Genomic DNA, 15,644 nt, shown 5'->3' on the forward strand with positions numbered 1-15,644 from the left:
GCTCCTGAGTAGACATGCAGGAGATTGGGCTCTGAGGCTGCAACCATATCCACACTATCCTGGGAGTAAGCCCCATTGAGTAGACTGGGCTTGCTTCCAAGTAGACAGGCAGAGGATTGGGCTCCAAGGCTGCAAACCTCTCCCCACTTTCCTGGGAGTAAGCCCCATTGAGTAGACTGGATTGGGCTCTGAGCTGGCTGACTGTGATAGGTTACCTTCGCATGTGCAGGAACCTGAAGATGGTAGCAAGCAAGGCACAGCAACCTGGGAGGCAAGTTGCAGCAGGAGCACTGAGCAGCAGATGGTTTGGCCTCTTCATTTATTCAGATAATTCCTCAATTCCACTTCCTAAAGGTCAGCTGCTGGCTCTTGTGATTGTCTCCAGTCCCCTCCTGCACATCTCAAACTGTAAGGATGCAATCCTACCTTACTTCACTTACCAGGGAGTAAGTCCCATTGAACACAATGGGAGTTACTTTTGAGTAGACAAGAATAGATTGCACTGTAAAAGTGCAATAAGTACTTTCAACAAGTGTTTGCTATTTCTTACTCACTTTAACAAATAAAAAGACCCAATGTAATTAATTAAATTTGATGTCATTGCCGCAAGGGGGGCTACATAATTTTTTTTGGCACAGGGTAGCAACTTGGTTAGCTACGCCACTGGGAGGTGGTGGATTCTCTGGAAATCTTCAAGCTCAGGCTTGACAAGCACCTGCTGGAGATGCTCTAGGATAGTGGTTCTCAAGCATTTAGTGTTGGGACCCACTTTTTAGAATGAGAATCTGTCAGGACCCACCAGAAGTGATGTCATGACCGGAAGTGGCATCATCCAGCAGGGAAGTCCTAGGCTGGATTCCTACCCACACTTACCCAAGAGTTACTATCATTGTTAAAAGCATATACAGGTTGAGCCTCATTATTTGCCTGGGTTCTGTTCCAAGCACTCACTGTGGATGGCAAAAAACACTATAGCAAATCCATTTAAGAAACAAAGTTTCTTTGCTCTGGTGATTTAAAAACAGCCTTGCTGACCTTTGTGATATAAGAGTCATTAAGAAGACAATCCATCAATCAGTCATCCTCCAAGAGTTTACAAAGGTGCTTCACTCAGCCTCTCCCTTCACCAGTGCAAAGTGATCACCTTTCTTTCACTGCTCAAGGGGAAGGGAGGGGTCAGCTGGAGAGAGAAGGATTGATGGATTGTCAGCCAGCTGCCCCCCCATTAACGCTATTGTTAAAGGATTGTTCAGTTTTTTAACTGATTTTAAAGGGATGCATTTTTCCCCTTTTCCAGGGATCAGCACGTTCCTTCTTATTTGCAGGGGCCATTCATGTTGAGTCAAATCCATGTATAAAAAATCCGTGTATAACAAGGCTGGACCTGTACATAGTAGCCTGTGAAAAGTATAGATCTGTAACATTTCCCCCAAATGCAGTCACATACCAGTCTAATATATTAAAAATAAAATACTGAAATGAATGGGGACCCACTTGAAATTGGCTCGTGACCTACCTAGTGGGTCCCAACCCACGGTTTGAGAAACACTGCTGTAGGAGGATTTGCTGCTGTAGGAGGATTTGCTGTGTTAATATGCTTTTATCTGTTTTTAAATTATGTTTTTAATCTGTTTTAACTTGTTGTAAGCCGCCTTGAGTCCCTTTGGGAAGAAAGGCGCGGTAAAAATAAGGTTATTATTATTATTATTATTATTAGTAGTAGTAGTAGTAGTAGTAGTAGTAGTAGTAGTAGTAGTAGTAGTAAAAGGCAGGGGGTTGGACTAAATGACCTTCTAGGTCCCTTCCAACTCTATGTTTCTATCATTCTATGATATTCTAGGAAAATTCTGCTTAATTCTGCTATTTTTTTAAAAAGCAGTCTCCTGATTAGGAACACCACGTTTATTCATATAAAAACATTCTTTGTTCAGCTTCATATCAAAACCAAACGAAATATCAGTTTTACGTTATGGATGTTAACAAAAACAAAAACCTTAAAAGAGATTTGTTTCAGGAATTTCTTTTTGTAGACATCAATTTTCTATTTGTTTTTACATGTGTTTTTAATTCAGTTTGATTGCATAGTTTATTATTATTATTATTATTATTATTATTATTATTATTATTATTATTATTATTATTATTCAGTATTTATATACCGCTTTTCAACTAAAAGTTCACAAAGCAGTTTACAGAGAAAAATCAAATAACTAAATGGCTATTATCTATGTACTTCTTTGACTGTGATGTCTGAATCGGTTCTTACATTTGATCAATGGGGAAAAATGGTTGGAAAATCAGAGCTGGAGTCTAATTTTAGAAATTATTTATAAAAATATTTATAACCACAGATATCAAAGCCATCCTCTGGTTAAAAATAAATTCAGTATATTTTTAGTTTAGGCCCAACTTCACCCTAAATTCTACATATTCCTGTTTTTATGAATAGTAAATGACTGTCTAATAAATGGATAAAAGAGATGCTAATCCTTAGGTTTTTTTTTTTCTTTTTTTAAACATAGATTTAATTATTTTTAGTTCTGGGATGATTAATCAATTAGGGCTGCAATCCTCAGAGCACTTGTCAGGGTATAAACCACACTGAGCACAGTGGGATTTACTTCTGAGTAATCATGCTTAGGGTTGCACTGTAGATCAACTCAAATATTTTTGATGAAATAAAATGGTACCCTAATCAATATTTTGAAAATATTATTAATAATTAATGCAAGCAAACAGAAACTGAAAGTGGATATTTAGAGGCATGTCCCCCTCTTTTTCACACAAGGGGGAATCTTCAAAGATTTTGCCTGTTGTGGTAAATAAATCAGTTATGAACAAAGGATACTTCTTTACTTAAAAACCTTTGTTATATTGGAATAACATTCCATTGAGTTCCATGGGAACTTACTCCCAGATCAGTGTGCATAGGATTGCAGCCTCTCACTCATACAGTGATTCTGCTACATTCTACACAGGAATTCAGCACATGGCTAAAAAAGTGAGGCCAGTGCTAATGGGCAAGGCCGACGGGGGTGGGGGGTGTGGGGGTGTGAAACCAGTACAGATTATTGCAGCCAAGTGGTTCAGAAGGGGTCCCAGGGCCCAACTATGTTACATATATTTTTAGTCTTTCAAGACTGAAGGTTGCCAACAGGATATCTTGTATAAAGATCTTTAGCTGGTCGACCCTTATGGGGGGACGGACGGACGGACATTTTTTCATGGGAGCCCAAACCTGCTCTCAGTGGCCCTAGGTGTGAGCTGGGATTAGGGAGAGCCCATAATTTGCATGCTGAAGGTCCCAGTTTTAATCCATGGTATCTCCTGTTAAAGGAGCATAGGTAGCAGGTGATGGAATAAAGATAGTGGAAAGCCATCCCAGTCAAGCAAACAGTACTGGGCTAGATGAATGAATGATCTTACTTAGCATAAGGCAACTTTATATAAGACACCAAACCATCCAGAGGGGCTTCATGTTTGATCAGACCATGTTTGTCAAATCAGATCTGTCAAATCAAATCAGCCAGTTTGTTCTCAGGATCATAGTGATTCTCAGCAACATAGTGAGCATAATGAGGTGTGTGGAGCCTGAGAGGTACTTGACCTGAGGTGGGGGTGTGTGTGTGTGCAAAGTGCAAGGTAGTCAATTTTGGGTTCTCCCTGGAGAAGGAGGTGCTAGCAGAGGAGGAGGGGTTCTCCCTGTAGGAGGAGGTGCTTCCTTTTGGGAAGCCTCCACAAGAGAAGGAACAGGGGTGTGTGTGAAGTCACCAGTGCCTCCTCCTCCAGGGAGAAATGACATCATGAGGTCATGTGACATCATGACGTCACTGCCCCAGATATCCAGGCTTCTAGTTACACCTCCAGTGAGGTTCAGTCCATTTGAATCTGTAATTGAGATTAGCAGTGGATGCCCTGATCCAGTGATCTGCACCTTTGGAGGTTCAATTTCATATGGCTACCAGGAACAGGGTTTTCTGTTGTAATTCCCTTATTGTGGAAGGCCCTTTTAAGGATATTCGCCACCAGCTACGTCTTATTTTTATAAGTACCAAGTGAAAACAGTTATTTTCTCTGGTGGGTTATAATGATTGAACTGCATAATGTATAATGATTTTACCTGTAGTGGTATTTGTGAATTTTTTAAAAACTCTGTTGTTTTTATCCTTTTTTCATATTGTCTTCTTTTTTTTTATCAGCCACCCTAGAGACCTCTGATGGATTTTTGAATTTGATAAATGAATAAACAACCAGATTTTTGGCTTACAGCATGCTTAGAGGATAGAGGAAAATGTTTGGAAAATGAGAATATCTAATTAGCACTAACTCCACTTAAAGAAGTCTTAAAGTGCAATCTTAGGCATGTTTACTCAGAAGAAATCCCCAGAGTTCAATTAGACATACTCCTATGTGTGTGTAAGATTGTAGCCTTAGGGCCCAATTCTGTCCAATTTTCCAGTGCCAGTGCAGCTGTGCCAATGGGGCATGCATTGCATCCTGTGGTGGGGAGACAGTCTTGGAGGCCTCCTCAAGGTATGGGAACATTTGTTCCCTTACCATGGGGCTGCATTGTGGTTGCACTGGTGCTGGAAAGTTGGATGGGATTGGGCGTCCAGTCAATTAATCAAATAAACTTTAATAATTTAAAATATTAAATTTGGGTATGACTAGCACACTTCAGGGAACTTCACGCACATATTGTGGTACATGTTGCGGTACGTACTGAATGCCCTCTAGAACGCCTCAACCTCTGAGATCCTCTGGGGAGGATTTAGTGTGAGTTTCCATCACTGGTTGATGTGAGAGTGCCTGGGCTATCTCCAGGACAGGGCTTTCTCTTCTGTGAAGAGGAACCCCCTCTTCTGTGAGATGCAGCAGATGGCCTCTTCTCTTCCAGCCTTTTGAAGGGTCATAAAAATTGGCAGACCCAGAGTACTGATGGATTGTGGGACTCCTGCTCTCAGTAGCATAGCTAGAGGGGGTGCAAAGTGCTACATTTTTCATATGGCGCCTAATCGTGGTGTGCAAGCGGCCCCTCCCCTTCAGAGCCATTCCGGGCCACTAGAACAAAACTTGGCTCTGAAGGGGAAAGAGAATGGTCTCTTGCACGCCATGGTGAGATACAGTGTAAAACGTAGTGCTTCCACCCTCTCTAGCTACTCTGCTGCCTACTCTTATTCTCTTATGTTTGATTCTTGGAGTGTATTTATTACTGCTGTTTTGTCAGGGATTTTGGTGGTTATTTTAATGTGATTTTGAGACTGTGTTTTTTATTGTTACATACCCCTGCTGAGGTAGAAGAGGGGATATATAAATCGTTAGTAGGGGATTTAGAGCTCCCCTGGTGAAGGAAACCTGAGGTAAAAATGTAACAGCAGAGACAATACAGTGTTATATTTGTACATGTTAGCGGTACATTCAGAAGTGTTCGTGGTTCAAATCTCCTCAGGTTCACTGGCGTAGCTAGAGGGGGGCAGTGCACTAAGTTTTGGAGGAGCCTCCCTGCAGCGTGCAAGCGTCCCCTCCCCCTTCCCCTTGGAGCCATGGGGGGGGGAATGGATGCGAATGGCTCCCAACGGAAGGGGGAGGGGTCGCTTGCATGTTGCAGGGAGGCTCCCTGCAAAACTTAGTTCGCCGCCCCCCCTCTAGCTATGCCAGTGCTCAGGCTCCCTGTGAAAGATCAGAGCATGGGAGGGATACTGGTGTGTAAAAGGGTTAGCCCAGTTCTGCCCAGCGCACAGGTGTACACATTTGATTTTGTTGCTTATATGCTGTGTTGGCCAAAAATTTAATCTGCTCCATGAAGTTTTCCTGCCAAAAGTCGTCTGTGAGAATGCCCACATTTGGACATGTTGCCAGAAGCTTCTGAGGGCAGGGTATAAAAGGCAGAAAGCTGCTAAGCTCGGGGTCACAGTCTGGCTATGCGCTTCTCAAGGCTAGCTGGGTCCCAGTTTGATACTCAGGGATTGGTCTTTTAAGGGCTGTCCCAGGGAAAATGTGGTCATTCTTGTAGGCTCTTGTATATGTGTTTGCCTTACCCAATAAACGTCCTGTTGCGTTGGTCATACTTTGGTTTCCTGCCTCCTTTATTCCATCTGCCCCCCCCCCCAGCTGTACGAAACACTCATTAGGCCTAAAGGGCACCTCCCTGAGAAATTTGGCCCAAAAAATTCCTTTTAAAAATAAATTAAAAGTGAGGCCTGTGATACAAACCAAAAAGTTTGCCTGAGGCTGACCTCTAGTTGCTGATTCCTCTGAGCCAGTGGTGTAGGTAGAGGGGGTGCAAAGTGCTAGGTTTTGCAGGGAACCTCGTTGTGATGTGCAAGCAGACCCTCCACCTCCCCTTCAGAGTTGTTCCAGGCAATGGGAGAAAACAGCTTAGTGCTGCAACAGGATGATTGCCTGCGTATGCCTCCATTTTGTGTCCCCCCCAGAATGGCTCCAAAAGGGGGGTGGAGGGGCCGCTTGCACACTGCAGTGAGGCTCCCTGCAAAACTTAGCGCTTTACACCCCCTCTAGCTATGACACTGTTCTGAGTCCATTACTGTTCAGGCTGCTGAGATCTTATAGGTTAAGGGCCAAATCCTATGTAACCTTCCAGCCTTGATGTAGCAGTGCCAATGGGGTGTGTGCTACGTCCTGTAGTGGGCGGGTAGTTATGGAAGCCTCCACTGGGTAAAGGAACATTTGTTCCCTTGCCTAGGGGCTGCATTGCAGCTGCACCGGCGTTGGAAAGTTGGATAGGATCGGGTCCTTAGCTAATCACACTTGCCTGTCCTACAAAAGTGAAATTGTTTCTCTCACTTGACCCCTTCTCCCCTTAAGGCTTTCTGGGCTTGCCTTGTAAAGAGGCAGTGTACAACAGTCCAAAGCCTGCCAAGTTCCCTTTGCCTTAAGGATTGTGTATTGCTAAGTTACAGTCGTCTGTGTGCAATACGCAACGTTCTTGACCGTAAGCGACTGCCAAGTGATTCTTTGGGAGATAAGGGTCAACGGAGAGCAGTGTGGGTGTTTTTGCTGGGTCAAACAGAACAAAGTCTATATTTAGTCCGGTGTCTGTGTTTGTGGGTAAATTGAGCATGTTGTTTTGATGTCTGGAAATTCATGGAAAATGTGGGAAGAGGAGAAACAGTCAGAGACACATAAATTACATCCGTTTTTGATATTTCACTTTCCTTCTTATGTATTGAAAAAATGTCTACCTTGCCTTAAAATGGCTTTTAAGAGGCAGTTTGCAGGAATAAAATACAATAAATAAAATTTTTACAGAGCAAGATAAGACAGCAAAACCAGCAGGCAAAAGTATGAAACAGCAAATACACTAGTTCAGTGATGGGTCAGGACCCACTGATGGGCTGTAACCTTATTTTTAGTGGGTCACAAAGTCCTGAACAGGAGCTAATTGTACTGCAAAGAGTTCAGCTTCTGCAGTTTTCAAGGAACTGAGCTCTTGCAGTTTGCAAACATGTGTACATATATAGAGATGTGTCTATATTGATGCCGTCTAACAAAGAATTTAAAAAAAAACACCAGAAGATTTTATGTTTTTTATTTTTCTAGGGAGAAATGAGAAAGGAAGAAAGGCATTTATTAAAGCTCGTTAGGGCTACCTCATTAAGAAAAATGGATTAGATTTTTGTAAATAAATAAATATTATCTGGAAATTGATTGATGTGGTGATGGCGTCTTGCCTAGACGCCTTTAAAAGGGGATTGGACAAGTTTCTGGAGCAAAAATCCATTACGGGGTACAAGCCGTGATGTGTATGCGCAACCTCCTGATTTTAGAAATGGATTATGTCAGAATGCCAGATGCAAGGGAGGGCACCAGGATGCAGGTCTCTTGTTATCTGGTGTGCTCCCTGGGGCATTTGGTGGGCCGCTGTGAGATACAGGAAGCTGGACTAGATGGGCCTATGGCCTGATCTAGTGGGGCTGTTCTTATGTTCTTATAAATAAACAATTTCTTTCTAGATTTTATTTTTAAGTCTTGTCAACCTAGGTGGGTCCTGATAGAGTGTTGTTTTAAAAAGTGGGTCCCAGTGCCAAAAAAAGTTTGAAAATCACTGCACTAGATAGCAGGTAAAAGCTCATTTAAAAGGTCACCGCCTTTAGCATAGGTAAAGAGGCATAGGAGTAATCAATCAATCAATCAATCAATCAATCAATCAATCAATCAATCAAAAAGATCTTGACTACTATTAAAAAAGCTTGAGAGAATTGAGTGGGTAGATTTCACAGGGCACTTAAAGAATAACTGATGGCGCCTGGCAAACATGTCTAGGGAAACATGTCTAGCTCCAGAATTTGGACAGAATGTGGACTTTGCAGACATACTCTACAGAGGTCAGTGAGGTTAACAATCCAGAGGTACCCACAAACCTAAGATTCAAGAGGCAAAATATGAAGATGTCACATGGTTGGCAACACCTTGTGGTACAGCAAGGGTTAATCTCCTGTCCTATAGAAGGTGTGAGTGAGCAGTTGGGGTGGGGTTTATTCTTATATTCCAATCCAGCTAGAAGGCTGTGCTTGGCATGTACTCTGCATGTTACATGTCAGCTAGGCCCAGCTTATGCTGCAACTACTGATTGACCCCCCTTCTCCCCAAAATCCATCCTCTTTTCCTTCCAAATTGATTAGACTAGAGGAGAAGGCAAACGTAGTATAAGCAGCATGCATTTAGGGGACAGGGAGGCAGGAGAGGTGGCAACTGGCCAGAAATTGGGCTGCTTACATGGAAGGGTGATGATCCCTCTCCAAAACTTTTTGGGGTCAAAAACCTGAGATCTGGCAGCCCTAGTAGTGGTGGTGTAGCTGGAGGGGGGGCAGAGCAGCCAGTGTGGCAGGGAGGCTCAGCGTGGGGGGCGGGCGGCCTCTCCCTTTGGAGCCATTCCTAGCAGGGGGAGCAAAACAGAGCCATATGACTGGGAATGGCTCTGAAGGGAGGGGCCGCATACCCCCCGCGCTCCCTGCCACACTGGCTGCTCTGTCCCCCTCCAGCTACTCCACCGCTAGTAGTCACCTGCTTTACCTCCTAAGTTGTGGGCACCCACAGAAAGCTTGGGAAGACCTTAATCGCTGTGAAGGTTCTTGCAGGAAAAGATAATTCTTTAGATAGGTATGCTTTGAAAATTCATCGAGCAGCAGGAAACAGCCAAATATTAGAGACAGTGATGAACTTACTTGAGGATGTTCTGCAGAATAATCTGCCTTGCCAGGTTTTAGGAGTGGACTATGCCGTAGCAGAGCCAGAGAGTTCATATCTCTTTAAAAATTATAACCTTAATATTTTTATTTTCCAGATTAAATATCTCAGGATGAGTGTTTGAACTAGAGACATTTTCTGTTTGTCTCACGCCAGCATGTCTCTTTGTGCATCATCTCACAAGGATTTTTCTCAGTTACCGCCAATTCAAGATCTTGGATGTAGCAAAGCAGAAGTGAAAAGCTCTCTCTCTGGGCTGAGCTCTCCTCCTGTCTCTTTCAGCTGCAGCCAGTCTGCTTTGACTGTGGAGCATAGTCCGATTTACATCCCCTCCTCTTACATGGAAACCAGGCATGAGTATTCCGCCATGGCGTTCTACAGCCCTGCGATGATGAACTACAACATTCCGGGCGCTTTCGGTGAATCGGAAAGTACCACTCTACGGCAGACGGCGAGCCCAGGCATGCTCTGGTCTGGTCCTGGTCATGTATCTCCGTTGACTTTGCACTGCCAGTCATCAGTTTTATATGCGGAGCAACCCAAAAGCCCGTGGTGCGATGTAAGACCTGTGGATCATGTTCTGCCTATGCACAGGTAACAAAAGTTTATCATCTGTCTATCTAATCCAGCCATTTTCAACCACTGTGCCATGGCACACTGGTGTGCCGTGAATGGCTGTAGGTGTGCCACGGGAGTTTGAAAGAGGGTCATTTATTAATAGAGCCATTGGGGGATGTGAGCCTCCCACCAACAGCATGGTGTGCCTTGTCAATTGTAAAAAACTGGTGGTGTGCCTTGGCAATTTTAGTTTGTCAGTGTGCCATGAGACAAAAAAGGTCGAAAACCACTGATCTAATCTAATGCTAGTGCTCACCATTATACTGCACTCTAGTATAACCAAAAACCCTGGATTGGGCTATTCAGTGTCATTGAGGTCATCTTGGGTCACCAGGAGGAAGAAGCACTCTTCTATCCCAGTGATACCCTTAACTGAATCTTATTCTCTCTGTTCCAGTATGTGTTCTTCAGTGGGACTAATAGCAGCTGGGGTATAGAATATATTGGCAACCTTCAGTCTCGAAAGACTATGGTATCGCGCTCTGAAAGGTGGTTCTGGCACAGCGTCTAGTGTGGCTGAAAAGGCCAATCCGGGAGTGACAATCCCTTCCACACCGGGAGCAAGTGCAGTCTGTCCCTGGTCTGTCTCCCTGGCTATGGGCCTTCCTTCTTTGCCTCTTAGCCTCAGACTGTTGGCAAAGTGTCTCTTCAAACTGGGAAAGGCCATGCTGCACAGCCTGCCTCCAAGCGGGCCGCTCAGAGGCCAGGGTTTCCCACTTGTTGAGGTCCATCCCTAAGGCCTTCAGATCCCTCTTGCAGATGTCCTTGTATCGCAGCTGTGGTCTACCTGTAGAGCGCTTTCCTTGCACGAGTTCTCCATAGAGGAGATCCTTTGGGATCCGGCCATCATCCATTCTCACGACATGACCAAGCCAACGCAGGCGTCTCTGTTTCAGCAGTGAATACATGCTAGGGATTCCAGCACGTTCCAGGACTGTGTTGTTTGGAACTTTGTCCTGCCAGGTGATGCCGAGGATGCGTCGGAGGCAGCGCATGTGGAAAGCGCTCAGTTTCCTCTCCTGTTGTGGGCGAAGAGTCCATGACTCGCTGCAGTACAGAAGTGTACTCAGGACGCAAGCTCTGTAGACCTGGATCTTGGTATGTTCCATCAGCTTCTTGTTGGACCAGACTCTCTTTGTGAGTCTGGAAAACGTGGTAGCTGCTTTACCGATGCGCCTGTTTAGCTCGGCATCGAGAGAATGAGTGTCGGAGATCGTTGAGCCAAGGTACACAAAGTCATGGACAACCTCCAGTTCATGCTCAGAGATTGTAATGCAGGGAGGTGAGTCCACATCCTGAACCATGACCTGTGTTTTCTTCAGGCTGATTGTCAGTCCAAAATCTTGGCAGGCCTTGCTAAAACGATCCATGAGCTGCTGGAGATCTTTGGCAGAGTGGGTAGTGACAGCTGCATCGTCGGCAAAGAGGAAGTCACGCAGACATTTCAGCTGGACTTTGGATTTTGCTCTCAGTCTGGAGAGGTTGAAGAGCTTTCCGTCTGATCTGGTCCGGAGATAGATGCCTTCTGTTGCAGTTCCAAAGGCCTGCTTCAGCAGGACAGCGAAGAAAATCCCAAACAAGGTTGGTGCAAGAACACAGCCCTGCTTCACTCCGCTTCGGATGTCAAAAGGGTCTGATGTGGAGCCATCGAAGACAACAGTGCCCTTCATGTCCTTGTGGAAGGATCTGATGATGCTGAGGAGCCTGGGTGGACATCCAATCTTGGGGAGAATCTTGAAGAGGCCGTCTCTGCTGACCAGGTCGAAAGCCTTTGTGAGATCTATGAAGGCTATAAAGAGTGGCTGTCGTTGTTCCCTGCATTTCTCCTGCAGTTGTCTAAGGGAGAATACCATATCAGTGGTGGACCTGTTGGCTCGGAATCCACACTGCGATTCTGGATAGACGCTCTCTGCAAGTACCTGGAGCCTCTTTAGTACAACTCGGGCAAACAGCTTTCCTACAACGCTAAGGAGAGAGATGCCGCGGTAGTTGTTGCAGTCACCCCTGTCACCTTTGTTCTTGTACAGCGTGATGATGTTTGCATCCCTCATGTCTTGAGGTACTCCACCTTCTCTCCAGCAGAGACAGAGGATTTCATGCAGCTCAGTGACGATGATCTCTTTGCAGCATTTTAGGACTTCAGCAGGGATGCTGTCTTTTCCAGGTGCCTTGCCAAAGGCAAGGGAGTCCAGGGCCACGTGAAGTTCTTCTAGGGTTGGTTCACTGTCAAGCTCTTCCAGCACAGGCAGGCACTCAATGTTGTTCAGTGCTTCTTCGGTGACTACATTTTCTCTGGAATATAGCTCAGAGTAGTGCTGCACCCAGCGTTCCATCTGCTGCGCCCGATCCTGGATGACCTCGCCTGTGGCAGACTTCAGAGGGGCAATTTTCTTCTGTGTTGGACCTAGGGCCTGCTTGATACCATCATACATCCCCTTGATGTTGCCCGTGTCAGCTGCTATCTGTATCTCGGAACAGAGCTGGAGCCAGTAGTCGTTAGCACATCTCCTGGCAGTCTGTTGGACTTTGCTGCGAGCAGTTCGGAGGACCTGCAGGTTGCGCTCACTGGGACAGACCTTGTATGCTGCTTGAGCTCTCCTCTTTTCCTCAATGACTGGTGTCAACTCCTCAGAGTGGGCTTCAAACCAGTCTGCCGCCTTGTTGGTCTTCTTGCCGAATATGGACAAGGCGGTGTTGTAAACGGTATTCTTGAAATGTTCCCATCTGTTGGATGCGTTTGCGTCGGCCGGGCCTGGAAGAGATTCCTCAAGCGCTTGTGCAAATTCCTCCACTTTTCTCTGATCCCGGGTCTTGCTGGTATCAATGCGAGGTCTTCCTTCCTTTCTCGTGTGGTACAGTCGCTTTGTTTGCAGTTTCACTCTGCTGCACACCAGGGAGTGGTCAGTGTCGCAGGCAGCACCATGATAACTGCGTGTGATCTTGATGCTGGGAAGGCTGGAGCGTCTGGTGAGGATCAGGTCGAGCTGGTGCCAGTGCTTTGATCTTGGATGTCTCCAAGAGACTCTATGTTGGGGCTTTGTGTTGAAGAATGTGTTGCTGACACAGAGACCGTGATGACAGCAAAACTCTAGCAGGCGTTGGCCATTTTCGTTCATCCTCCCAGTGCCAAACTGACCTAAGCAAGTGGGCCATGAACTGTTATCAGCACCAACTCTAGCATTGAAATCGCCGAGGATGAACAATGGCTCTTTTACAGGGATTTTCTTGACAGTGGTGGCCAGGTCATCATAGAATTTGTCTTTGGCTTCTGCTGGAGACGACAGAGTCGGTGCATAAGCACTGATGAGAGTGATAGGTCCTGCTGATGACTGGAGCTGCAGGGACAAAATTCTTTCACTTCCCACAGTAGGTGGGATGATGGATTTCAGCAGGGTATTTCTGACCGCAAAGCCAACGCCATGTTCCCTGGTTTCGTTTGGTGGTTTTCCCTGCCAGAAAAATGAGAAATTTCTCTCCTTGACAGATCCGGAATCTGGCAGCCTAGTCTCTTGAAGGGCGACGATGTCCATCTGCAGTCTGCTCAGCTCCATGTCGATGACAGCTGTTTTGCGTGCGTCGTCTATTTCTTGCAGGTATAGAATATATAGGTATAGAATATATAGGTATAGGAAAGGGCTAAACACATCCTCCCCCGGCACTGTTACTCTGACCCAATTCAGAACTCTCCCCCCCCCCCATTCCGCAGCTGCTTCAAGTGAAAATAAAAGAAGTTCTGATCACCAAGATCTCCTGCTTAACATGAGTTTGGTCCCTTGATTCTGATCAACTTAATCCCAGGTATGAATGACAAACACAGCATTAATATTGTCCAGATTCAAATCTGTGTACATTAATATATTTGGTTCTTAAAATATGGGTCAGCATACAATGACAGAAGCACTTCTAGTAATTAACTACACCAGTTTGTTATTCTCATTGGAAGAAAATTATTGCAATGACAGTTCAGTCACAGATTAGGTATTGGAAGCAGTTGTTTAACAGCCCAATCCTATTCTTCCCCCGCCCCCCCCCGCTGATGCAGTGATGCCAAAATGGCTACTGCTGCATCTGGGTAAGGGAATATTTGTTCTCTTACCTGGGATAAGCCTCTGAAGCATTGAGGGGTCTGCTTGGACCTGTGTTAGCAAATTTGCTGGCACAGATCTGCTTGGCTTGCACTTTGGGATTGGGTCCGAGAAGAGTGCTAGAATTCAGCCACTGCTGTCTCTGCCAAACCTTCTCTCTTCCTGAAGTCGATCTGCCCTCCCCCACCCCTGCCGCTGCTTTGTTCTGCTGTCCCCTCCCCTCCCTGTCACCGCCTCCCCCAACCCTATCGCACCTCCCCCGCCATCCTACTTGCTTTGGCAGGTCCTCTTGGATCCTCTAGTGGGTGCTGGAGGGCTCTGGCTCACATGCATAGAGATTCTGGCTCACATGTCCACCATCCCCTCCCTCTCACATGGGTTCAGGTTCACAAACACACACCCCTTTGCCCCCTTCTCACTGGGCTTCAGCCTCCACATGCTCACAGAACAAATCTAGCACACTCTCTCAATCCCACACCCTAATCCTACACCGGGACCCAAGGTGGAGATCAAAATGGGCGGACCCTCGCCCTCATTACTTCTTGAAGGAATGATCCCTTTGTTTCATCCCCTTGGTAATGACCTGCCTCCGCAGGCCAGCTCAAGAGAAAAACCAGAGCACGAGAAGTTATAAGGTGCTCTCAGTCCATAAACATAGCAAGACTTATAAGGAACTCTTAAATTCTTTAAGAAAAGGAAGATTATATTGTTTGCGTGATTTAGTTACTCTCCCTAACATCCTGGGGCTTTGAAGCTGTACTGCTGCCCATGGTATCTCCACTAAAGGCCTTTGTAGTTGCAAGTCATCCTTGTTGAACGTTCTCTGTGATAGCAATTTTTCTATCATGACAAACATGGCCCATTGATGAATCTGCTCCAACCCTGCTTCTGAGAGAGGGCTTTATAACCTCATTCCAACGTTGGAAGTGGAACATGTCCTCTATTGCGCACTGGCTTCTTGCCAAATAAGAATTCTATTGTCTCTATTGCGCACTGACAATAGAGACAATAGTCTGTTGCTTCCTCTGATATCCACTTGATGGTGCTAGCTTATCACACACTCCTAATTTAGAGCTGGGGGAAGAATTCTCCTAGATATCCACTTCTCCTCAGTTAACATGTTGGAACAAAAATAATAAAGATGTTTATTATTATATTATAAAGATTTTTATTTTAATAGACAAAAATGTCATAAGAACATAAGAATATAAGAACAGCCCCACTGGATCAGGCCACAGGCCCATCTAGTCCAGCTTCCTGTATCTCATAGCGGCCCACCAAATGCCCCAGGGAGCACACAAGACAACAAGAGTCCTGAATCCTGGTGCCCTCCCTTGCATCTGGCATTCTGACATAGCCCATTTTTAAAATCAGGAGGTTGCACATACATATCATGGCTTGTACCCCGTGATGGATTTTTCCTCCAGAAATTTGTCCAATCCCCTTTTAAAGGCATCTAGGCCAGATACCATCACCACATCCTGTGGTGTCTATTACAATCAGTCTGTTAATCTTTAAGGTGCTGCAATATACTTTGATATTTATGCTAAATATATCATACTTTTTATTATTAATTTAATATAGCTCATGATTCTTTTAGGCAACTATAAACAGACTTGGTGCGCTGGGGAATAATACTCGTATGGCTATGTGTTTGATATATTTTCTTTGGAAATGAAAATTATGCAAGAGAACTCCAGGTTTGAACTTAGGGCCATGCACTGTGGTCAGTGA

The 15,644-nt window shown here is 45.2% G+C and overlaps 1 protein-coding gene across 1 annotated transcript in view; it reads left to right on the top strand.

The window, feature by feature from the left end:
- The first annotated feature begins 9,364 nt into the window (after positions 1-9,364).
- Positions 9,365-15,644, top strand: part of ESR2 (estrogen receptor 2) — a 47,899-nt gene continuing 41,619 nt past the window's right edge. The window contains exon 1 of the mRNA XM_066612325.1: positions 9,365-9,801. Within this exon, the coding sequence (XP_066468422.1) occupies positions 9,365-9,801 (437 nt within the window). The remainder of the gene's footprint in view (positions 9,802-15,644) is intronic.

This window comes from Tiliqua scincoides, chromosome 1 (genome assembly GCF_035046505.1).
Source record: "Tiliqua scincoides isolate rTilSci1 chromosome 1, rTilSci1.hap2, whole genome shotgun sequence".
NCBI classification, from domain to species: domain Eukaryota; kingdom Metazoa; phylum Chordata; class Lepidosauria; order Squamata; family Scincidae; genus Tiliqua; species Tiliqua scincoides.